Source organism: Panthera leo, chromosome C1, assembly GCF_018350215.1.
Source record: "Panthera leo isolate Ple1 chromosome C1, P.leo_Ple1_pat1.1, whole genome shotgun sequence".
In the NCBI taxonomy this organism is placed as follows: domain Eukaryota; kingdom Metazoa; phylum Chordata; class Mammalia; order Carnivora; family Felidae; genus Panthera; species Panthera leo.
Window position 1 is genome coordinate 194,202,423 of NC_056686.1, and position 26,750 is coordinate 194,229,172.

Consider the following 26,750-nt stretch of genomic DNA (forward strand, 5'->3'; position numbering starts at 1 on the left):
CTCCTTCATAGGTTGGAGGAAGACAATAGGAAAGGATAATCTTTCTTTTTTTTTAAGTTTATTTACTTTGAGAGAGAGAAAGAGTGAAAGAGTGTGAGTGAGGATGAGGGAGGGGCAGAGAGAGGAGACAGAATCCCAAGCAGGCCCCGTGCTGTCAGCATACAGCCTGATGCCGGGTTCTATCTCACAAACCATGAGATCATGACCTGACCTGAAATCAAGAGTTGGATGCTTAACCAACTGAGCCGCCCAGGCACCCCAGAAAAGGATAAGCTTTTTTGTTTGTTTTTTTTTTTAAATAGAAAGAAAAGCCCAACTTATTTGCTACTCAAATTTTTCTTGGCCACCTATGTGATTACTGACAAAGGAATTTAACTTCTGTTATTTTTTAAAAGTTCAAGAAGAAGAGGAGTATTTCTACTTTTTTTTTTTTTTTTTGAGCATTTCTGGGCAACTTCAAGATCTGTCCCTGAAAAGTCTGACTTTGTTCTTTCTCAGCAGGCCTACCCCTACATGTCTGGGGCTTACTCATTGAACTATAAAATTGAGATCATTGACTGAATTATTCCATCATTATGCTCTTCCTTAATTTCAGTTATTCTGGTAATTTAAGGGAACATAACTCTTCAGTCTGGACTCCCGATACTTGCTGTTTAATCTCTTTTTTTGGAGGGGGTGGTATGGACTTGGTTCGCTAAATAAATCTATAGATTCATGGTTTCACTAGACTTAGAATTTAAAGGAAGACATTCTTTATCCATTCTATGATAAAGAATGTTTATGAAGTTCCAAGTTTTATTTGCCAGTATAGAAAAAAACATGTAAATATAGTTAGAAAAATATATGTTAAGAGCTCTTTCTGATATGTTTTTTGAGAAATATTACTATGAAGTCTCAAAAACTAATTTTTATTTCCCTGATTTAATAATTGTTTATTTTATTCATAGAGGGGAATAAATTAAGTTCCTGTATGCTAAGTTTCAAATATATATATATACCTTGAGGCCCACAGTGTATAATATTACATTTTTTTTCAGGAAGGTAACTTGAAGGTAGTTAAAAAAACAAATTTGAGAATATTTGCTTATGCAGCACAGGCTTTCAAAAGTTATTTTTAAAGACTGAGGAATTAAGCACCTGTCGTTTCTGCCAGCTGGTATAGATGTTAAAAATTACTGTCACTCTCCCGCTCGCTGCTCTATTTTGCACCTGCTACTACTTGAGTTATGGGCATTTCACACATGGTAACTTAATAAGGTTAAGTCCCATGATAGTGTACAAGATGTTATTCCACTGGGAGTTAAAGCAGTTTTATAAGGTCTTCAGGGAAAAGCATTAAAGAGGAAGCTTGAGACTAAAACTTTAGTACCTTGTAGACACCACATTTTTCCAATTAAAAAACATTAAAGAAGTGTAAATGTTAAATAAGTGAAATTTAGTCACATATTCCAAAACAAAAATGAGTCTTTTATGATTGGATTATTTGTACCAGCCACCTTCTCTCCATGGTGACATTTGTCATTTTTGAAGAGCCTTTTTATTGCCTGATGTGACAACCGAATTAAATATATATTGAAACCTGTGCTGTTCAGTATGGTATTCATGAGCCACATGTAGCTATTTAGATCAATAAAAAATTTAATTTCAGTCACACTGGACACATTTCAAGTGCTCAGGTGCCACATGTGGGTAGTGGTTACCAAATAGGACAATGTACATGAAGATTTCTATATTTACTGAAAGTTCTAGTAGGCAGTGCTGTGCAAAATTTCTGAATCCTGATCTTAGGAAAACGTGGCCTCAAGGATCTTGAGGCCATAGTGAATCTTCCTTAAAAGAGTGATTATAGGGTCACCTGGGAGGCTCAGTCAGTTAAGTGTCTGACTTCAGCTCAGGTCATGATCTCACGGTTCCTGAGTTCCAGCCCCATGTCAGACTCTGCTGACAGCTCAGAGCCTGGAGCCTGTTTAGTATTCTATGTCTCCCTGTCTCTCTGCTCCTCCCCCACTCACTCTCTCTCTCTTTCCGTCTCTCTCTCTCAAAAGTAAATAAACAAAAAAATTTTTTTTTTAAAAAGAGTGATTATAATGTCTCAACATCATCTTGGCTACAAAAGCATAGGTCAGAGTTGAAGCTGTTGGCTCCCCGAGCTCTGGGTACCCTTTGCTAAAGGTGGAAGGTCATGTTGACCTGAAGCACCCAAAAATTTCAGCTTCCAAAAATGTATAGGCAGACAGGTACTTTTCAGAGATTTTATAATCACATATATTACAGGTCTCTCTTTAGAGAGCGGGAGAACTATTTGTCACTTTATCTCTTACGTATAGATGACTATTAATTTGCAAATTCTTCCTCTGTTCTAAAGAAAAAAGTGATACCTGATAGCATGATGAGATTATAAAGTAAGTTTACACTCTGAACTTTTCAGTCATTAGTCTTATCATTTAGGACAAGTGTTAAAAGGTTGAACCAAGATTCAGGGACATGGGCATGCAAAGTAGAGGGGTCATATTTGGAGACAGAATATAAATAGACAGGATCTTGAGTTCTTGAGTAACAGTCTCATACAGAGAGGTTTTTTCAAGTAACCATGGAAAGGTCACTTTAAATTTTATCCTTGAAGACATTCAGTGAGAAGGATCAGGGCTTCGTAGGACTTTCTCTTATGAATAGGCTAGATTGTCACTAGAAGTGATAAGTCAAGGCATGTACACGATGATTTACACAAAACTGAAAAAACCTGCTTCATTCTTAAACTGCCTGGATAATTTATATTAAAATGTCTCTGATCCTACCTGAATTTCCTCAGTTCCCTATTTCATATCTTCAATAATATTTTGATGATGATTATTCCATTTGTGATTACTATGCAGACTGCAAGGATTTATTCTTTAGAAGCTTACAATTCATCCATATTCTGTACATTAACAAAAGACTTGAAAATTTAAAAATTATTTTCTCTAAGGAATAAGGTAAAAACACAATGCAACTTGAACGTTCCCGACTGACCAGAATTATTTATTGATTTAGTGTTTTAAGGATGTTCAATGACCCATGGTAGAAAATAAAGAATGGTGCTTGAATTTGAGGTTGTGAGTATTTTATCCTTCTTGTCTAGAGCAGGAAGACACTTGGCTTGTGTGGTATGAATACAATTCATAGAGGAACGTGAAGTATATAAAAATTCAGGGAGTCCTTCCATCTAGAACGGTCCACATCGTTTTGTTTTCTGAATGATGGGACGCAGATCTGGGCAGTGAGTCATGGGTGTTATTGCAATAAGTTTCCAGCCAGTTGTCCTAAAAATGCTTGATCTACAAAGGAAAAGGGAAAATGAGTTAGATGTTGATTGCATCTTTTCAGAAAGAAAGCTGGGGAGGAAATAGTCTGAAGTGCAAAAGAAGAAAAAACACAAAATGAACGAGCACTTCCAAGGTAAGCCTTTTCCTGCTTATAATAACCTTGTTTCAAGTGCTTAACTTTGAACTGTGATAACCTCGTTTTCTAGAGCAGTAATTATTAAAAGTGACATCTATTATTCAAAGAACTTAGGCCCCTACTTTTATTAGTGTTATGTTCCAGATAAATTAATGAACTAGTCTCTGGCTTGTTTGAATCTTCACTGCATAATTACAACACAATCAAAGATAGGGTTTATAGATGGAAGCAAAGGTCTCAGAGATTTTTGCTTACACATTTATACAAAAGCCCTCTATTTCCAAATAACCCATTTCGACGGGTTGATATTTTCTGGTAAATATAAATAAATCTTAATTATGAACTAATACTAATTATGTTTATAGCACAAAGTGAAACTGTTAAATTTATTAAAAAAATACAGCATCAAGAAAGAGCTTATATAATAAAGAGCAAACAGATATTTACCTTGAGAGCTCCATTTAATTAGACATGATATGCTTGACAAAAGCTGTGGGCATAATATAGACGGTTTAGAGTTAGAAAACCATCAAGTTTAATAAAAGAGAGGTTTAGCAAGTTAGTTCAATCTTAATTTTCCTTAGCTGTAATACTAGCATTTATTTTTTTAAAGCTCGGTATAGTCTAGTATTCTTCATCCTGGATTCATGGCCTTTCCCCTGACTTTGTAAATTTAATTTTTGGAATAAATGGTACATTAACATGGTTAGAAGTTTCTTTAAAGTATGAAAGAGTTTATAATAAAAAAGAAATATTCCTCACCACTGCCTCCCATCTATCTAGTGTCTCTCTTTGTGGTGAAATTGGTGGAGGTATTATGCATGTATGAGAAAATACAAATATGTGTTTCTGAAACTCTTTTTCACCCTAATGGTGGGCATATTCTACAAACTATTTTTCTTTTTCTTTTCTCACTTAATGACTGCAAACCAGAGTATCCTTATTATTTGGGGAGTGGGGAGGGAGCTGTGGGGAATTTCATTGTGTAGGCGTATTTCATTGTGTAGTGTACCAGAGTCTATTTGATACATACCACGTTAGTGAACATTAAGTTATTAAAACATTTGGCTATTACCAACAACAACGTAGTGAATAATCATGTATCACTTGTTTCAAGTGCAAGCATATCTAAAAGCTACATCCCGTGATGTAGATTCGCTAGAATTAATAGTTAGTACTACATAACCATATTGGTATTTTAATGATATGCCTTCCCAATGGGAATGCATGAGATTTCCTGTTTCCATCCACTCTTCTCAACCCAAAGTGTTGTCACACTTCTAATGCTTCGCAATCAGCTTATTGAAAAATGGTATCTCCTTGTACTGTTAATCTGCATTTCTTTTATTATTAGTGAAGTTTAACATTGTATTTATAGATTTTTAAAATTTCTTTTTATGTGAATTTCCAATGTACTTATGAATTTTGCTATTGGGTTGTAGTCTTTTTATTAATATGCAATAGTTTTTTTTTTTTTAATTAGGAAAATGAGCTTTTTCTGATACTGATTACTTTTTTTAATGGTTTGCTATTTGTCTTTTGGCTTTGCTTCTGGTGGCTTTTGCCATATGGAATTTAAAAAAATTATGTAGTTGAATTTATCAAAACTTGTAATGCCTTCTGGGTTTTTATCAGTGTTAGAAGGACCTTCCCACTCTAAAAGTTATAAAAGAATTCGTCCATGGCTTTTACGCTTTTGGCTTTTACATTTAAATTTTTGAACCATTTGAAATTTATCCTGGTATGAGATCCAGATCTGACTTTATTTTCTAAATGACTAACCACTTGTGCAAACAATATTTATTGAATGATTCTTCTTTTATATAATGCATTTATGGCAATAACCAAACGTAAAACATTGTTTGCAGGGGAAAAAGTGTTTAATTAAGATTGTCAGTGAAAATGTGCTTGGCTGACTGCTTGCCTCTTCTCCTGCCCTCTCCTCCCCTCTTCTTCTCCCTGCTTTTCTGTTCTTACTTTTCCCCAAGTCATTAGCCTTCATCTCGACATTTACATCAAAGCTATCAACGTAGCTTTATTGAAAAGTGGCTAGATTAGTCTTTTTGATAGAAAAGTTTCTCAATTTTTTTGGAAATTTTAAATTTTACAAATTATGTCATGGAATTTTATTTTGCATCTGTATTTTGTGTGGAGTGTTGTTTTTCCAACCCTTTGGGTGAAGCTGCTCTAAATTGGTAGCACAGCATAGAGAGTTGGCCATGAAAGGAAGAACACCAGACAAGGAGAAGAACTAAATTTTAGTACCAGCCCTTCCATTAATGGTGTGACCTTCACTGAGAAACTAAACCTCTTTGGCCCTCAGTTTCCTCATTTTCATAATTACTTGCTGTTAAAGATTTTGAGATCTCTCCAACTTTAATATTCTATTAAACCCTATTCTGGCATAAACCCTGTCTATCTTACAGAAATGTGGTAAAGATCTAGCAAGAAAGAATACATGTGAAAACATTTTAAGCTATTTAACAATGCCCAGGATTGTCAAAACCCACAGGAATAAAAATCTTATGTACACGGGCAGATTCTTAGAGAATATCTTTTTAGAGTTATTGTGTAATTGATTGATAATAAATAACATGTATATGTTCAGTAAAGAAGACAGAGATGAAGTTATTTTAAGCTTGGAAGGAGTCCATCAACAACCCAATCAGTTAAGAGTTGCTGTAAATACCAAAGCACATGAGATTGTACCTTCATAGTTGATGCAGCCATTGGAGTCTTCTTGACCTGCCATCAAGGCTTCCACTTCTTCCTCTTTCATTTTCTCACCTGATGAAAGAAAACTCTTTGTTCAGAAAGAAGGCCAGAGAATATTTTCAGAATTTCACCATAACTGATCAGTTTTGGGTTCCTTGAGACTATGATTAAGCTCTTAGAGGATAGAAATCAAGCCCATCCTGTTCTTCTGGTACTTAGTATGTTGTCAATGAATTGTTTCTAATGAATGACCTAAATACACATTATGCCTGATCATCCAAGCTCTATCCTATGTGGACTACCATGCTTTACTTTAGTTACTCATTACTAGTAACTTAAGTTACCACTTTCCCCAAACAAACTTGTTGGCACTGAGGCCAGTAGAAATGGTCATTAATTTTTGACTATTCTTTTTTACCAATAGCTTTTCTTCCCTACCTACTTTGTTATAACTTGATTTCCTTAATTCATGCTCTTTCCTATATATTCTGTCCTATGAAGCCTACTGAAATAAATTTTCCTTACCCAATGTGGCTAGAACATGACGGAGTTCAGCACCCATGACTGTGCCATTGCCTTCCTTGTCAAAGACACGCAGACCCTCAACAAAGTCTTCATATGTGGCCTGGTCCTTGTTGTTGGAAATAGCTTGCATCATGGGCAGAAATTGTTCAAACTCAATTTTCTTGGCATTCATCTCTGGAAGAAATTGCAATTTGGAGAGTTATTAGTTACCATAAAATGTCATCTCTGAATCACAAATTGAACTTGAAAGTTCATTCCAGCTGATCTAAAATATCTTCATATAGCTTAAATTTCAGTTAGTAAATTGCTGATGACAAAAAGTTGGTGATAGATGATAGCATGAGTTCTGGAGTCCCAGTGCTTAAACTTCTATCCCCAATCCACCATTTATAACTGTGTGATCACGGGCAACTTTCTCACCCTTTTTTGTACCTCAACTTTTTCATCTGTAAAAGAGAGATTCCTCAGAGTGTTAGTGTGAGCCCTAAATGAGATAACACATGCGAAATTTATTACAATACCTGGGACAAACCGAGTGCTGAATAAGTGTTAACTGCTTTTTATTAGTATTGTCAATTTAATATTTTCTACAAATACTAAAGAAGCAATGTAAAAATATACAACAAACAAGGTAAATCACATTTACAACAAAAGTATAAAACAGACTATCCAGATGTATGTGAATGGACAAAGTTATGTAGCCCTAAAGTCAAAATTCCCTTTTATTAGTCCTTCCTCATAGAATGGAAATTGAACGATATTGAAAAGACCACATCTGAACATTGAATAAATGAACATTTATTTACCTAATAATGCTGTTAAAGATAGATGTTTGGTAATTTACAAAATGGCATTTACAAAGTAAGATTTGGCTTATCATTTTCTCACTTTATCTCATGCTCTCAGCTACCTTTTGAATGATTTACCTAGACATTTTCCTCTAAAGAAAGTGAAGTTTGAGAAAAATTCCAGTGGAGTGATTTAGAAGTCCGTTTGCATAAATTCAAGCTCCACTTCCCCCACTTTGGTATAAAAGGAAAATAGTCTTTTCAGTTATCAAGGGGAAAATGAGATTACTTGTTCTCCCCTCCTTCTTTCCCCCTCATGGCAAAGATAAACAGCTCAAATATCTACTTGAAAAAATTTCAGTTTTTTTCTCATCTTTTTTGTTCAGTGTGCTATTCTCCAATAGACTATTACACTGTGCCATGAATCTTTGGAATTAAAAAAATATTTTTGTTCCAGACTAATAACTGGATGACCATATCAAGCAAATGATGTCTACAATTTGCCACTTAAATATCTACTGTCTTTTGTCCTGGGATTTACTTTGGGGGACTGAATGTACATTTTGGCTTCAATTTTTAAGTCCTCTTGTGATTCTTTGGGAATAGAAAATACTCTTATTAAAATGACATCCTGTCTATTCTTAATTAGGAGAGGTGAGTTTCTTTTAAAATGGCACAGAGCAGGGTGTCAAGAGACTGAGCACTGGGCAAAGTCAGCAGGCATTGTCAACCTCTTGAAAGCACTGTGATTTTATTTCCACAGCTCTTATCAGAGTAGATCTTTTCTAGAAGTGTGCCATTGCAATTTGCTGAGTTGTTCACAAAATGTATTGTGTTTTGGCCATGTTAAACATCTTTGTCAAAATGTATTTTTGCCTTTGAAGGTTTGGAAAAAATGTGCAGATTTGGATATGATTTTATTCATTAACCTTTAAATTATGAGCATTAGATGGGATGATGATGATGACAATGTTAGCATTAGATTTTATTTCTTTTCATTGGCATGAAATTTTATCATGCTTGCAAATTCTCAAAGGAAGGTTCACTTATTTTATGAGGAAAAACTGAGATTCTAGACAGACAAGAAGCACATTTACCATCAAGAACAAGTTAAGCTCTATTCTATGGATCTTATTTCTCAATAAAGTTCCCTTTCTGTGTCTCTCCCCTCCCCCCTCCTTGTGGTGTGTGTGTGTGTGTGTGTGTGTGTGTGTGTGTGCGTGTGTGCGTGTGTGCATGCACACACAATCTTGCTTCCCAACTTCTTGGGAAAACACGGTTACCTTCATTGCTGGGGTTTCCCAGAACCTTCTTGACTTCTGCATTGGTGGGATTTGTGCCCAGAGCCCGAAGGACATCACCGACCTGGCTTAAGGTGATCTTAGAATCACCTGTTCTGTCAAACAGGAGAAACGCCTCCTTGAATTCTGCAAGAAGCAAGAAGCTTTAGGGTACTTTTTCTTCCTTAGACCTATAAATTACCCCTAATTTCATCAAGGATCCAGTTCACTCTCCTCTGTTTTCATCTTTTGCAACCACTTATGTTGTTATCTTTGAACTCTTCCTTTTCTTAGCTCAAACAGTCATTGGCAATCCTTTCTGACACTTCTTTTGGGGACTATATTAAAGCAGCATTTCCAGCCTCAAATCATATATTGTTTTTAATCAGATATGGAAATTGAAGCTCCTTGATGTATTTATTCATATTTCCTTCATCTGCCTGAGAAGTATGACTGGGTTAAGAAATTCTGAGGTCTTGAGAAACCTTAAGAACTCCTCATAATTGAGAAAGTTAATAAAATTTCAAGAAGACAAATTTTCAATCAGGGTTGTGTTATAAGAGGTTAACCCAGGTTTCTCAAATTATTTAGAAAACCCTCTTCCTGAAGGACAAATCTCTTAGCCTCCCCCCTGGACTAGTTATCTTCAGGAGCAACTTCATTTCTCAGGAAAAAAAAATTAGAAAGGTGAAACAAATCTCTGAGTTCAATAGTGTCGTTTAACCACTGCAGTGTATGACTTTAATGGGCTCCCAATGTAATCGATTCAGAAGGAGAAATATTTGTTTGGATATATCACTATCATAATCTGTTTAAACTTTACTCTTTTTCAGATAATACATATGACAGCATGTCGCCATATTGGCTTTAGAATTTAAGTACACATTTTTTTAAATTACAATTTTATGCAGATAATTGTAAATTCACCTGCAATGTTAAGGAAAAAAAATTACAGAGAGATCTCTTAAATACTCTGTCTAGTTTCCCCCAATAGTAACATTTTGCAAAATTATGGCAATATTGTCACAAACAGAATATTCACATTGATAGACTCCACCAATTTTATTCAGATATTTCTAGTTTTATTTGAACTTTTATGTGTGTGTATAAGTACATATCTTTAAAGTGTTGTCTATTTTTATCACAATCACTTTGTTGCTGGCTTTACCTAAATTTTGTCACTCTATGTTGATGGAATTGTTTTTGCCTTTCAGGATTATGTTAACAAAGTATATGCCAAAAAGACAGAAAAGGGTACTACTATGGATTTAGGGGCCAGAAGTGACATTTTAACTGAAACTTTCTAAACTTAACTAAATTAGACTTTCTGGAGAACCCAAAAGTATTGATGACAACTTGTTGGATTAATCCCGACAACACTCAAAACAACCACTTTTTAATGAGCTGAAAACAGTGTTTTTAGACCATTAATGGCCTTAGATCAAAAGATGCCATCTAGATAGATTACTCAGCAAAATGCCCTATTTTATCATCCCTCTATCCCTTGATGGAAGGTTGTACCAGACATATTCACAATCAACTATAGATCATGTCACCATTCTTGGCTAAAGGTTTCCCTTCAGATTCTATGCAATTTGACTATATCAGACCATTCCCTTAACCTAAAAAGCACGCTGCAGGCACAGTAGGATTATTAGTCAAATATTATTTTTCATCTTTCTAAGGGACATGTGAAACTGAACTATTCTTGTTACTGGCTCCATGCTTTCATGCACAGATTGCTCGGAGGGCTCACTATTACCCTGCTTAGATGCTGATATACAAATAGGATTTTATGGGCTGTAATAGAATCTCTCTGACATTAACCCTTTGTTGATTTAAATGCCAAGGACAGACAGATATTGCTCTTCCTACCCCCGATTTTTAAGATTTATTCTCTTCAAGAGTCTAGAATATGGATTAGCAAACTGCTACCTAGGGGCTGGCCACCTGTTTTTTAAAATAAAGTTTGATTGGAATGTAGCCCATTATTTTATGTATTGTTTATGGCTATTTTTAAACCTCAACAATGGAGTGGAGTTGTTTTCTGTACTCCCAATAAAGCCTAACATATTGACAATTTGGCCCTTTAAGAAAAAAATTTGACAGCCCCTGGTCTAGACCAACACTAGAAACCTTTTTTGTGACAATCAAAATGTTCTATGTCTGGGCTGCCCCCAAAGCCCTGTGTGGCCCCTGAGCACTAATATGAGTAGTGCAACTGAGAAAATAGCTGCTTAAATGCTTTTATTTTTAATTAATTAAAATTCAGGTTTAAATGGCCACATGTGGCTAAGTGGCAACTCCACTGGACATCACAGGACTTAGACCTTTAGAATGCAATCATGTTCCTTTTTTTTCCCTTTTCTTCCAACCTGTGATACATTCAAATGGAGCAGCCATGACCAAAACTCTTTAATCATTGAACAAGGAAGGAAACCAAAGAAGTTTTCATTCATTTCCACAAGCATTGTATTTCCATTGAAATTTTAAGAGCTTACATTCGCTTTCCTGGCACAAGGAGAAAACCAGTCCACCCCACCAATGCTTCCTGAACTTTTATATCTAAAACTTCTTTCATATATGTAGTTATAGGTTTAATGGTCAACAGTAAGTCCTTCTGTCCTTCTGGCCAACAGTAAGTCTTCTGTTGCTTAGTCCCACCATAGTTTGGCAGCCAAAGTGACACCGTAAATTGGATATTTGAGAGGACTGGGATGCAGTAGCTGATAATGTAGCAGCATCACTCGTTAAAAATGCATTAAAATTCAAACAAAATATAGTAGGATTACCATTTTTTTTCAATAAGAAAAAAATAGTCCTTTGTAGTATAATTTCAAATACTCTTGAGTTCTGAGTCATTGAATCACCTGATCTGTTGACATGAGATCATCAACCATGATGTAGATACATGTGAGTTTTTACTACAGCAAATATCCTTTTTTTTCTTAATTGACGTCCAGACATGAAATATTCTAGGCATTGAAACAGACTGAAAAATGTGGCATTTCTTAGGTACAGAACCAAGTATTTGAATAGTTTCTTATTAAACACCTATAATTATAATTATTTATGTATGCTATCATATAACTAAAGTTTTTCTCTCCCTCACTTCTTTAGATGTAATTTCTGTGTCAGTTTGTTTGAACTTGTGACACTTTCAGTCCATAAAACATTCTCTCCTACGCTTCTAGTGAAAAAACAAACTTCGTGGGACATGGGATCTCTTGGGTCCAAAGACCTGAAGGAAATGTTAGGGAAAGTACTCAGCTTCTCTTGAATTTTAAAAATTTGAAATCTTCTAGTTAGTAACTTTTTGTGAAATAAATTTCTAATTAGTTTAAACTAATACCAGAGTTTGGGCCTGTTACTAATATTTTGGGTCATTGAACAAGTCCTATCAGCTCTCTGAAGACAGACCAGGAGATGTCTAATGTTTCTTGCACAGTTTTATGATAAACTTTCCCTCCTTCTCTGTCTCTGAATTCACTTTTATTCTGTGTCCACTTCACTTGTTTCTCTCAACTCACTGTGATGCCCATTGAAATTATGTAGGTTTGGTAATTGGGCAGGTTCACAATCAATATTATTTTCTAAATGGAACAATTCAGACCTCTCAAATCTGTCTTCAGGAATTTGATGAACAGATTAGCCTTTCAAAATCTACAACTTTTTTGGGGTTTATCTATGGTATTGGCTACTCTATCAAAATGGTTTTACTTAGAACAGTGATTGCAAGGACCTATTTTATGGTGTCTATCTTTTGTTTGCATAAACCTTTGATTACTGATTATAAGCAAGAGGTTCAAGTTGAGAAAACTTCTATTTAGAGTGATTGAGAGCATTTATATTTAGAGTGGCTACACCAGTGGGGATAATTAGGAAGAGCTGATCTCATCTCAGGGGAGTTGGTTTTCTCACATGCCATCTTTATGAGTGTGCACACATTAACAACTGTATCTTTTAAACTTACCATCCTGCTGTGCCTTAGAGAACTCGATCTGTTAGAAAGAAATTAACCACAAAGAATATTTTAACCAAACAAAAATGTCCTTATTTTTAAGTGTATCCAAGCTCATTCCCTGAGTATTCTTCAAAGTAAGCTCCAAAAGCAAGCCTACTTTTCAGAGGTCAGGCATAGCTTGGACACAAACAGGTTGAGCCACGCAGTAACATGCCTTAGAGATAAGGGATATTTCAGAAACCAGGCAGTGCTCTGCCTACATCTGGAGTAGAGAAGCTCAATTCACTTACCAGCAATCTGGTCGGCACTGAAGGACTGCAGTGTCGAGAGAGGGAGAAAGAAAGAAACAATAGTACTCTTTCAAATGCATTGACAGAAGCATGAGTGCTCTCTGTTCTGAGATTTCTAGGAAGATATGTAGGTGTCATAGAATAAGAGGTGGCCTTAGGATACTTTGGAATCTAGGAAAAATAAGCTATTGCAAAAGATAATTAGGGAATATCTCTCTGCATCTTAATCAATGAATCAATGATTTAACAAATGCTAAGTCAGATACTTCCTGGAATAACATAATAGTCTGTGATGTATTTAAAATATGTCTAACACAGATACACTGAATTAAGAAATAGAGATACACTGCATTAAAAAGATCACCTTAAGTCTTTCTTCTATTTAACTAGGAGGTTTTTGCTCGACCATGTGTCTGATGGGTCGGAAATAGCTTACTTATTTTAGCTGTCTTCATCAGACTGTTTTTAAAAGTATAGTATTTTGCTATAGTAGCAATTTCCTTTCCCCCATGTTTAGATATAATAAACCTTATGTCATATAACAAAAGTTAGTGAAGCATAAAGTACTGCTTTGGGGAGTAAGATGTTCTTTTTCAGTTAGCATAATAGCTCGAATTCATCTATCCTCACCCCACCTCACCAAAAGCAAAAGTAGATTCTACAGACTTATACTGAATGTTCTTTCCTTAGTTCTGCTCCTTTACTGCCTTTCTATTCAGTAAGGTCATATCCACGGCTATATCCTCCTATAAAGGACAAAGAGTTTTCTCACAGGACCCACCATGGCAGAACTTCTGGGCTGAGGAACAGCGGCAAAGCTGAAGAGTGAGTTGAGGGCCGCTCCAGTCCCTGAGTGGGGCCTGCTTGCCGAGGCTGCCTTTTATTTCTGGGGAAGCTGTGACCTCACAGCTAGCATCAGGTTTCAGAGAGACGTGGCCACTCCCCTTGGAGAGTTCTTTAGCTTTCTTAGGGCAAAGGGAAGGAGGGCTCTGTACCCTGAGGGCTATTTTTAGGAAACCAGAACCTAGGAGTGGACAGCCATAATGAGACGAAGCCTGTCAGTACTTTTATGGTCTTTATCCCTGAGATGTTCTCTTGGAGCCTCTTCCTTTAAGAAGCTTCTTACTTGTTCAGTGGCAGAGGAGCTTAGAATTTCTCGAACACTCAGGCTGACCCCTTCTCTCGTTGAATTATGGACTTTGCAAACTTTGCATCAGCAAGTTTTGATATTTAATGGAATTTATTGGATGGGACTGGGTTGGGGTTTCAAATGGCAATTACTATAGAAGGAAGAGCCTGCGGAGCTCTGTCCTTGGTGGTAAAGTTCAGAAGACTTGAAAAGGCCATGCACATTCTTCGTGTTTCTTAGAGTTCAGCCAAGTGAAGGTGTGGTCAGTTCTTGAAATCTCTAACTAAAGACCACTCTTTTGCAAGTTGTGTTCTCGGAAGTATAGAGTTTATCTAAGCCAGGATAGTTCAAAGCTCCATTTTCACCATTCTCCCTTAGTTTTTGTACAGTAAAATGGGTATTTCCTCCATCCTCAGAGTCCAGACTGAGAACCAGAAAAACCCAAAGCAGGGGCTGTAAAGTGCCAGTTGGCACTTTAGGATTTTAAAGGTATCTAAGGGATTGGCTGGTAGTGGGTTTTCATGGCAGCTTACCTGAAAATAGGAAGGAACTCGATTCTTGGAATGATACTGTGAAAAGTGGTCCTTAGGAAAGATCAGTCCTAGAATGTCCACGTACATTCAGACATGTTTATCAGTTTTCTACATACCTAAAGCAGCTTATATGTGCAAAGAACGTTGGAGATAAATTTTGATTTAAGTATTGTCTCAGCAACTATTTTTAAGGGAATGGTCACAAAAAGCATGAAGTCTCCATTCACTAGACAGAAGAATCCTTTGTGGCTTTACTTCAAAACATTTAGGAAGAAATCAAATATTAAATGCATATCACTTTTTGTCCCAAATTCACAAGTAGTGAAACAAATTTCATAGGGTGTTAAGTCCCAAAGTAAGGACTGAAAACATAATTTAAAAAATATTAGTACCCAATAAAATGTATTTTAATAAATAGACATTTTGAGAATTTATGAGAAATGGAAGTTAATAGAAAAACTTAGATGCTTTGGATTATTAGGAGGAAATGGAAGGGAGGGACAAAGGTGGAAATTTCTAACCTTTGATAAGTGTGTAATTTGGAGCCTCATGGTTTTTGATGCCCAAATTAAAGCCATGAGAGCAGGCCATATTTCTTTGTGTTCTTTTTAGTCTTATAATTATATTTATGTATTGTGTCGTTAAATTGAAATTGCCCTATGGCTAACATTGAAAACTAGTATATATCTTTAGTAGAACTAAAAACTACAAATAATGCAAAATAAATCCATCAAAGTTGCCCTACAGAATGTCTATCATTTGCCCTACATAATGCTTATTGGCGAGGTTTATTTTTGAGCAGAAAAATGTGTCCTTGGATACATACAAAATATGGTCAATTTGTATAATACTTGTGGAGTACACTGGAAAATAATTCTTAAAGTTGTATTTATACTATGATTAAGCTATTCCTAACCACTTCAATGTTATGTAAACGTTTACTATTATTAAAATAGAAGTGGCAGGCGGTTGTCAGACAATTTTACTCTACTTTCTCTATATAACTTTACTACATAAAGGATGAGAGCTTAGATTTTTTTGTACCTATTGAGAATCAAAGTAAACATTTAAGCAAGTTATTGATAACAGCAGAAAAGCGACAGTGTATTCTAGCCTAGAGAATAAACTACAATTTAAAAGTTAAAAGACCGGAACGCTGTGGTCATAGAATAAATGGGAACTGCTACTTATTCTCTGGTACACTTCTACAAATGATGAAAAGTTTCCTTTGCATCTCTTTCTTGGTGTTGGAATGATGAAGTAATCAGTTCTTTGAACAAAGACATGATATTAATACAAAATGTCAGCTGATTTTGGCCTCCGTTTGCTTTGTCATCATTTGGTTTGTTTTAAAAAATTAGATTTAAGTCCATTCTACCTGGAATCCTCTCCTCTCATCTCTGTTTCTTAGAAATTAACTATTCTTCAAAGCCCTGATAAAATCTCCTCTTGAAAGAATCTTTTCTCTCTATTTACTCAGCTCCTTTCTTCCCACTGAAAGATGTTTAACCTTCCTGGTTGTAAACTTCTGGAAAGTCCAGGGCATTAGTGAAAACCATCTACCTTTGTCCATGATGCAAACTGGGCATGGGCCCACCCCAATTTTTTCCCCCTAGAGTGCTTCCTCTGCCTTATTTTTATAACTCATTTCCCATAGCTCTATAAAATACCTTGTCTGTATTAGTTGTTCAACAGATTTTCTATAAATTAAAATCATTAGAGCATATGCACAGTAAGTTCCAACCTCAAACATTAGCTTCTCCTCTAGAATATTATATTCCATGAGGGAGGAGATTTCATCATCTCCTTCAAAGAGCTTACATTCTATAGAAGGTGATATGTTCTTCTTCAGGGGTATAGGTCCAGCACCTAGAAATGCCAAGCACATACGAGGCATGCTCATTTTGAATTATTGATGTATGTGCCTTTATATTTCCACGGTCTTTCCTTAGATTTTATGTAAATGTTTATGCTTAGGAATTCTAATTTGCCAACCCTCAATTTGCTTTTCCATCTTAGCCTACATACCTATATTAGACTGTTAGTACAACAGCTATATGCCATATTTTTGTGACTCCTGTGCTCTTTAGTACTGGATTCAAGTAAGTAGTAGTTTACAAGGGACTGGTGGTGAAAAGGATTTTTATTGCAATGTTTACAGATGTTTTCTCACTTTGAAAAGTACTCGTGATGTTCGGTTAACTGATTAAAGACAAAATAAAGCTTCTAGTGTATAGAAGGAATTAATTTATAGGGGAAATATTAAGATGAATTTAATCAAACAGGCTCTGAAATTGTTGTATGTTAAGCTTTAGTATATCAAGAAGAGCTATAATTAAGGATGATCTGGGAGATCCGTGACGTTGAATACTGAGAGAAAATGCCCTAGGAAGGAACATAGACTATGGTCTTTTAACAGCCTTCATCTTCCCTGCAAGACATAATGAGGCTAATGACTGGTAAGGCTAAGTAAAGAAGTTAATCTAAGCAGGGCCAGTTTTCAAGCAAGAAAACATTGCTGCATGTTCTCTGATTTAATGCCTGGCAGAGAGGCATTTAAAGACCTAGAATGTATGCAAAACCTAAGAAAAACTTAGATTATTATTTTTCATTCTAATCTCACAGAGTTACCGTGAATCACCATAAAAAGGCAGCAGAAATACTGTTTTGGAAATTAGAATTTTGTGCCTCAGAGTAACTTATTTGATTTAAAGGAAATGCATATTTTTCATTTCATTTTTTATTTTACCTCAACAAAGGATATACTTAGGCTGGTGACTATAATATGAAATAAAAGGGAGAAATTAAGAACAATGAGAATACAGTACCAGTCCAGGCTGTCCAATATAAGAGAGAGTAGATGGCTATATTGGATACATTGATCTGAACAGAAGGAGAAATAAGTAATTCTATGCTCAGAAAGTGTGGACTAGTCAACTGAATTCAGTCACATTGGAGCAAAGGCTGAATTTGTAAGATAACACAATTCAGACCTACAAGACTTAATGAGAGGCCTAGGTGAATTTTAATAAAAATTTAAACATGTGGCCTAAGTCTATACTTCTTCAGCTTACCTATGGTTAATAACTGATAAATTTAAGATTTTTTAAGAGTTGTACCTTCTCTACTTTGTACATTTATTTATATGCAATTTATTAACAATCCAAGTCGTGTTTTTGTTCCTTCCTTCCTCTTTGTATTTAAAAAATGTGAGCATTCGAAAAATTCTTGGTGTATGTGTTTTAAGAAATTTAAAGTATCTGCTTTTTCCTCATCTGGAATAAAAGTTCTTTTTGTGACCACAGGGATTTATGAATATTGGCATTACCATTTTAGAGATTTCAGGTCTTTTGATATGATGGGAATGGAACTAGACAGGGATTGAAACATTCAGAATTTTGTTCTATTATAATAAAGCATGTGTCTTTTGATTAAATAACTTATCTGGGTCGCAGCTTCCTCTGTATGATTTCTAGGTTTGCTATGTTCTGCACTGGTGTGAATTTTCCATGCTTTTGTTAGTAGAATCAACCTCAACTTCCTTTTTTAATGGAAAAGGGCTTAGTGCTTAAAAACTCATTAAGCAAAATTATTTTCAAGTAATTTAGATAAAGAGTTAAAATATAATTTCATAAACTGTGTTCAAGTGAGTCAGATGCTTCAGAAACAGGAGACGTTGAACCATTAGGCACGTGCTATGTACAAAGACTTCACTCGCCACAACAGAAGAAAGACTATAAAGTTGAGTAGATGTGGTTTTATCTCTAAGGTAATTTTTTTTCCTCTGGCTTCAATTCACTATTATTAATTTATGGCCAGAATAACAAGGATCTGTCATCCATATAGTTTGAATTTTTAACTAATATAATTGAAGCGACTACAGCTTGTATATTGCAACTTTTGCCCTCCAAATTCTGATTTGGAGTGAGAAACAAACTGTAGAAGTTGATATAGAAACAAACTATAGATCTCATTTTCATACAAAAAGTATTTCAGTATGAGGAGAAGCAGAAGAAAGTGTCGTATCAGCAGACTAAATATAATCCTTTCCATAATTTCCATGAGTCAGATGGTGCTTAATGCTGGGTAATTATGGAACGACTTCTAAAGACAACTTGCCAGGGGATTCATTTGCAACATTAGAATGTCAAGAGTCTAAATTTGTCACTGTCACTTTGTGGTCTCCTTGTCTTGCAAAGATTTCATTATCTTTAAAATTAAAAGTGCTATTCACTATTAATTGGTGAACATATCTATTCCTTTCCAAACTGCATTTTACTTCGCAAAGATATTATCCAGGTACATATCATTCAAAATGTAATTTTGGAGAGTTACAGAATGCCCTTTAGTGTTTTCTCACTCCATTCCACCTGTTCCCTTCTTGTACATCATAGATGTTTAAAAGTGGAAACTTGATATGGTATCTAGTGGTAATCTCAAATAATTTTTTATTTGCTCCTGAGGTTAAATTCACACTGCAAATGGATTGATACCGCAATTTGTTACATTATAGTTGTATTAAAAATTAATTTGTGTTATTGAAAGGTCAAGATAAAAAAACAAATTCTTACAATTACCTAAAGAAAACTTAGAGACACCTTATAAATGTTTTCAGTCATTCCTTCTAATCAGAAATTGATTATATGTGTTCTTTTCCTAGTTCTTTTTCTCAAGCTGGTTAAGGTTAAGATTTAATCATTACACATGTGGTATTATATTTCTGCGTATCACTCCAAAAGACGTATGGTTGATATTTCCTTACAGTTAAAATCATGCTATTTGTAAACAAAATAGAGATCCCATATTTTTCTCAGAATATTGGCCTGATGGCAAAATTTGGAGGTCAGTTTTGGTATATGTGTATACTTAATTAAACAAAACCAAAATTATTTTAAAATTCAATATGTTTCATTACATTTAAGAGCATTTAAAAAACTTTTTTAAATGTTTTTATTTATTTTTGAGACAGAGAGAGACAGAGAATGAGCAGGGGAGGGGCAGAAAGAGGGGGAGACACAGAATCTGAAGGGGGCTCCAGGCTCTGAGCTGTCAGCACAGAGCCCGACGTGGGGCTTGAACTCACGGAGTGTGAGATCATGACCTCAGCTGAAGTCGGACACTTAGCCGACTGAACCACTCAGGTGCCTCATATTTAAGAGCATTTTAAAAATACTTTGGTATAGTTTATTTTTTCCAGCTTTATTGAGATATAACTGACATAGCATCATGTAAGTTTAAGTAAGGTGTACAACATGATTTGATGTGTGATGATTTTGATATTGTAAAATGATTACCATGGTAAGGTTAGTTGATACATCTATTTAATAGTTTTTTAAAATTAAAAAACAATTTGTATATGTGTGTGTGTGTGTGGTAAGAACTTTTAAAATCTACTCTCTTAGCACCTTTCAAGTGTACAATATGGTATTATTAACTGTAGTCACTATTCTGTATATTAGATCCCAGAACTTATTCATCTTTTTAAAAAAGTTTTTAAATGATGTTTTTAATGTTTATTTAATTTTTGAGAGAGAGAGAGAGAGAGAGAGAGAGGCAGAGAGAGAGGGAGACCCAAATCTGAAGCAGGCTCAGGGTCTGAGCTGTCAGCACAGAGCCTGATGCGGGGCTCAAACCCATGAACCACGAGATCATGACCTGAGCCGAAGTCAGACACTCAACTGACTGAGTCACCCAGGTGCCCCTAGAACTTATTCATCTTCTAACTGGAATCTTGTACCCTCTGACCACCTTTACACATTTACCCCATCCCCAGCTCCATCCCTGACAACTACTAATCTACTCACATAATGACTTTTTTTTTTTAATATCTATGTTCCATTTACAAATGTTTTATAGGAAGCTAGAACAAAGTGACTAGGAGTCTTTCTAGGTTCCTAATATTCCCACCTTCCATCTGTAAAAGAGAGCACCCAACCTGTCAGTAACAGGTGCTAAGATAGGGGAAATCTGTAGAGAACAGAAAAGTAGTGAACGGCCAAGGTCAACAGTCTTCGTGAACCTGCTCTGATTTGTGTCTATCACCCCTAACTCTGGCTACACAGGACTGTGCAGGGCAATATGAGATCCACTCTACCCCATACATTTAAGAATAAAAAAAAGCCTTCTTCATGTATTCTTAACAGCAATTTACTCTTTATGAACAGGAAGTAGTTTGGGATACAATTACCACAGTTGACTCTGGACTTGGCCTGCAAGATTAAATCCTAGCTCCACCACCTACTAGTTATCTGATTGTGAACATAGCACTGAACCTCATTAGACTCAATTTATTTTCTTGCAAAACAAGGCTAAAAACCACCCCAGTATAACATTTTGAGGATTAAATAAGCTAATAGGGCACAGGAGTTAATTCACAATGAATATTTATTATTATATTACAAAGAACTTTGTAGTTTTCAGAGCCTTTCATGGGCCATGACCTCATTTGATTTTCTCAACAATTCTTCAAAATGGGACTGGGTTTGTATTAGCCTTGTTAGAGCTGAGGAAAAATGAATTTGTAGATTAAAACAAATAATCCTATACCTGGACCAGAGCCAGTCAGGTAATGCAGTGTATATATAATATTTGCCTCCACTAAATACCCGTCAGTAAATACATGCATTTATTGGGAATGCTGTATTCCTACATTACCATTAAATTGAAAGTTTAAATCTCCCCAAGTGTGTGTTGAATCATTTAGATTTGTTATTTGATAAGTTTCTGTCAATGCATTCTGTACCTTTACCACTTTTTGTAAATACCACCTGCAGCGTCTAGGCAGAGGTGACCTGATTGAATTACAGTGAAAACAGTGAGAATTAAAACTTAAACAGCACAAGGACAGACATCATTCAAAGTCTTATATCCTCATAGCAATCCTGACATATCAGCTGCGGCATGCATCGTGCAAAAAATTTATTTACACATTGATCTTTTAAAATCTAGGCACATAGTCATCTCATTATTTATTTTCTTTTCATTATTTCAACACTTGGCTGAAGTGTTGGGCAGCAGGTGTTAATTCTTGTGTTTGCGCCTGCAACTATGCTCATGGGGGGTTTTAATTCCTACACTTGAGAGTCTGTCAGACAGTGTTCTTTAGTCGGGCATTGTTGCTGCAAGTGTCAGCTCTCTGAAGGCAAAGAGTGTTTAGAACCATCCAGGAAAGTAACTTTAGTGTTCAAATATCAGCTGTCTTTGTGTTTTTGAAAAGGACACTCCTGGAAAATCCATGGTCATAGGACATCAGGTAAGCATTCCCTCAGTGAATATCAGAGGTTTTATGTCAGAACAACTGAACAAATGTTCTAAATAACCAACAAACTAGGAAATCAGGTTGCAAAGCACATTAAAGAAATTGATAAAACTAATTAACAATATTAAAGATTGTTCAGAGTTTATGGGGACTTAAATACATAGCGGTTAAAGATGGTATATTATAAGGCAGAACATAGTAGCTGGGAATAGTAGTGAAGAATTAAATATTACTGTTGCCATGCCTATAATACTACTGAGATAGTTACTTAAACTTTAGCATTACTCAAAGTCTCAAGGACAGCTGGATTTCTAATATTATATGATTTATGAAAGAAAGTTTAAAATCCAATTAAGTTTTGTTCTTTATTGAGTTTTCAGAAAGTTAATGAACACATATAACAGCTCTATTAATTTCTTTAGAGTTCATTTTCTCTGCCTGAAAAAAGTTTATAACTTATATGAGGTAATATATCTAGAAATATCATTAGGTGATTAAAAGCATCATAATATGAAATGTTTTAATGTACATTTTAATTTGCCTTGTTACCTACTGGGATGAAATTAAATTTTATATACTTCTCAAGATGTAGTCCATTCTTTGACTATAATACCTATAAATGTGCACTGGTTTCATAGTGATGAATGCAAATCATTGAAGGCCTTTAAATTCCTTTACAAAAACATGTTACTTTCAGTCTTATCCTTCTCCCTTTCTCTCTCTTTATTAAGAATAGGCCCTCTGAAAGAAATATAAAGGTTAAATTCCTCCTGTTTCTTCTAGATGCATTTAACTGCTCCATTTTAGTTTGCGTCCCTTATCAGGATCCATCGCATCTCTCGTTCTGCAATGAACTAGTGAAGATGTTACATACCTCATCACTGCAGAGATGCCCTAAGATTGTTTTCTTCTTTTGCTTAGTTGTGCTAGCTACATTAGCCACCCTAGCATGAATTCAACATATAGATGAAAGGATAAACCTTCAAGATTCAAAACAGCGTCACTTCTGTGCTGTGGACAATCAATCTCCGGATTTAAAAAAGTGATGTTTTGTCTTTCCTTAGACACTTACTGCCAAACTAAATTTTTAATCAATCGGTCAATCAATCAATCAATCATCAATCAGTGTTATTTGTATTTCTTCAGGGAAGAAAATTAATGCTTGCCTTCATTAGTGGGATATTTTGTTTTCTTCTTAAGAAGGCACATCCTCTATCCCCCCACAGATATTTGTAATACTGGATACAAAGAGGTAACATTGTCTTATAAATCACAATAAATATAGTGGAATAGCTTTGACACTGATTCATATCTCTAGTCTTAGTATGGAATGGAGAGTCAAATAATACGGATGATTAGGATTCTTGTAGTGGCCATAATCACGTTCATTGTATAATGTAGTCAGTGTGCATCTATAAAGATACATTAACTAGAATTGCTGGAGATGAAAAATTTGGTTTTTTCTTAATGAACTATACGCAGTCCTTTAGGCAGAACACCATTTATCAGAAAATCTGACATGCATTTCTCCTCCTAAGTGGATATTCATTAAGAAGAGTTCCTAACCAGTATTAGATTCTCTGACCAACTTTTTTCAAATATGGCTTTAGGTACCTAAAAACTCAAGATAAAATATTTGTATTAATCCACTCCTAATTTGGAACATATAATTTCATGTTTAACCAGAATGCTATAAAAATTATGAATATATTTATTTAATGTCATCACATAGATCTGAGGATGATCCAATTCAATATTTATGTGGGGAGTATTTTTTTAAATCTATGATTATACTAAAATAGTCAATGAAATGTTTATAGGTCAGCTTGGTCATTACAGGTAAACAGTATTAAATTAGCAAAATTTAGATTTATTATGTACAGAACTTTTGGCTTAAGAGAAAAGATCACCTAATAGGACCTTTTGCCCATTAGTTTTCCATATAAGGCAGAGTTCCTGAAAGATTTCAAACTGTCATTCAGACCAGTCAAACCCCAGTGAATGAGGAGAAGGAGAACATTTGATGGATCACAGCACTGAGAGGTAACAGGCACATACATGCACAGCGTCATTTTCCCAAAAGCAGATAATCTGTGGCAACTGAGAACTTTGATCACAGCCAAGTGTCGACACAAAAATCAATTACATTCTCCTTAGTTGAAGATCAGTATGCAAGAGCTCAAAGACATAAGCTAAAAGCCATATAACCAAGTTTTATAGTATTTTGGGGGTTAGTTTCATTTAGAAGCAACTCACACATTCTGAATTAAATACTATATATAAATAAACAAGATGACAGTTATAGTCACTGAAACACTTGAGTGCATAATTGTCTGCACTGAGATCTAATTTGGTGTTGTATCAAATTTTATTAAGCAAAGCTGAAGGGGGAATTAACTTGAATTGCAAAAATCCTCTGTTTTTCAGAAGAAATAAAGCAGCTGTCAAATAAATACGCCCAGGACAACTGGGTCATCAGCTGTTTTAAAACTTTTGGAAACAAGTCGGGGCTAAAAATTTCTTTTGATGTAGCATTAAGGTAAGGGATCCAGTTTCCACAGAGATTTTGTTTAAAACAAAACAGAACAAAATAAAACACTGGTTTAAGTATTTGCGAAACACCTTTTCACACTCACACATTTTGTCCCTAAATTGCACTTTGACCATTTAGGGAAAAAAGAAAACCAGAGAACAAAAACTGGAGCAAAATACAGGCTCCATAGGCAATATCACATTCATGGTAATGACAGAGTTTATTTATTTTTAATTTGGATTCTTTTCTCCCCAAATCTACCAGTCTGTGTGGTAACGCCACTTCTCTCAATGAAAAATATGCCCCTTTGCAAGTTCCTAGAGTTTCCTACTGTTGAAAGATGTTTCAGTGACCAAACATTTCACCCCTTTTAGTTACCTTAATGGCAGAGAGGTCAATTTTTTCTTCTTTGGGTTTGGCTGGGGCGGGTGCAGGTGCAGGTGCAGGTGCAGGTGCCGGGGCAGGGGCTGGGGCGGCAGCAGGTTTCTTCACGTCCTTCTTTGGTGCCATTTTGTTTAAAAGGATAGGTTAAAAAAAAAGGAGCACCTCCAAAAGAACCTGTCAAAATGATTCTTGGAAGAGGAGTGGTGCTTCAGTTGATCCACAGCCCAGTGTCTTGAAGGTGGACCCAGAGTGTTAAATGGTATAAGGGCATGCATATATATTTCACTAAGTGCCTAATAGAATCTTGACACATGCGGCTGGATTGGACGGTTCGCTAGTCAAGGGGGATGGCATTCAGGCTCAGACTATAAATGGAATCTAAAGGGTCAGGGCTTCATCAATTTTTTTTAAACTCCTCTTGCTTTTTTTTTTTTTTCCCCACCTCCATATATAAAAGAGAAAGAAGTATGACAAAGCCAGCTTCAGATCCTTTGGTGACAGTAAAGTAGATTGACTGATACTTTTTCTTGGTAGAATTACAGTTCTGCTGAAGTTGTAAATCTTTTTTTTTTTTTTTTTCATGCCCAAGAAACTTTACCGAAGGATTTGATTTCAACTTGGAACTTTGGCAGGGAGTATCACTAACTTTCACCCTGCTCCTTTGCTCATGCTCCGCCCCCCTTGCCATAATTTGCAAGAAATTGTTGGTCAGCAAAGAGGTGGTGGTGTTTAAAAATAAAAAGCAGACGTAAAAGGAGAGCCCATCAAATATTAAAAGCTTTCCCTTCTAGGGAGCACAAACTCTGCCTCCCTCACTCTCTCTATCTCTCTCTCCTTCTCTTTTTGTAATTGTAAGGAACTGCATATTAAAGAAAAATAATTCAAAACTACTTCCTATAATTTAATTTTCTTTCTATAATGAAAAAAAAATTAAACAGGATGTAAGTTTTACCTTCTTGCAAAAGAGCTTTTCTAATAATGAAATAACAGTCAATCAAAGTAGACACTTATCCATTTTACTTCTTAAATGGTGTAAAGCCTAGTTATTTATCACCTGATTTTTTTTTATCCATATTAGGGAGATAAGGTATATTTTTAATCTAAGTGGCCAGACAAATAAGGAGAGAGAGAAGGACTTTAATTACTAATACTGTGTGAATTTTGGTGGGTAACTTGAAAGTTTTTCCTTTTCTGTCTTTGGGTTCCTCAGTTGATGAAGCTAGATTCTCATATTAAGAATATTCTCATTTAATTCTCATATTAAGAAGCATGTAAGCATTAAGAAGATGTACCATCTTCACTTCAGTTCTTTTAACTTGTGAGATATTTAATGAAAGAGTAGTTATTAGTTAGTAAACAACAACAACAAAATAAACCAAAATAAACAAACAAAAAAACCCCCAAAAACCCACTAGCTAGTTTGGGGTTTTACAAAAACATATATCAGATATATAAGATATATAAGAGCATATACATATATATACATACATGTATAAGTATGTATGTGTAAGTACACATATTTGTATTCTAATTGTTGCATATTGTTATTTAAAGATATAGATTTATTAGCCATTTTCTTTTGGTCTGATATAAAAGCATTCCCCAATTTGGGGAAGGTCACTATTCCTCTCCACATATTATAGCTAAGAGTGATTTAAAGTCTCATATTAGCAATAATTCACTTATCACATCTGACCCATAGTTATCAGTCTCCTTATATCCTGAAGTGGCATGATCTACTTGACTATATTACCCACATAGGTTCAGGAGAAGTATTTTATTAGTTCTTTCCTTCGCTACCCCACACCAAGGATTCAATCATTACCTACATTAGCTGCTGGTACTCATTTTTTATATACAAGACAGTCAGGAGAACCTGAACATATTTTACCTAAGAATATGGAATATCTCAA

General features: G+C 35.2%; 1 protein-coding gene across 1 annotated transcript; it reads right to left on the reverse strand.

Annotated features, from left to right (window-relative positions):
* Positions 1–3,057: 3,057 nt before the first annotated feature.
* Positions 3,058–24,963, reverse strand: MYL1 (myosin light chain 1). Its single transcript, XM_042950022.1, has 7 exons — positions 24,832–24,963; positions 12,720–12,747; positions 8,750–8,893; positions 6,679–6,852; positions 6,148–6,225; positions 3,886–3,928; positions 3,058–3,314 (listed from the first exon to the last, which is right to left on the reverse strand). The coding sequence occupies exons 1-6, from the start codon at positions 24,961–24,963 to the stop codon at positions 3,900–3,902; spliced, it is 585 nt and encodes a 194-aa protein (XP_042805956.1). The 3' UTR covers positions 3,058–3,314; positions 3,886–3,899.
* Positions 24,964–26,750: the final 1,787 nt, after the last annotated feature.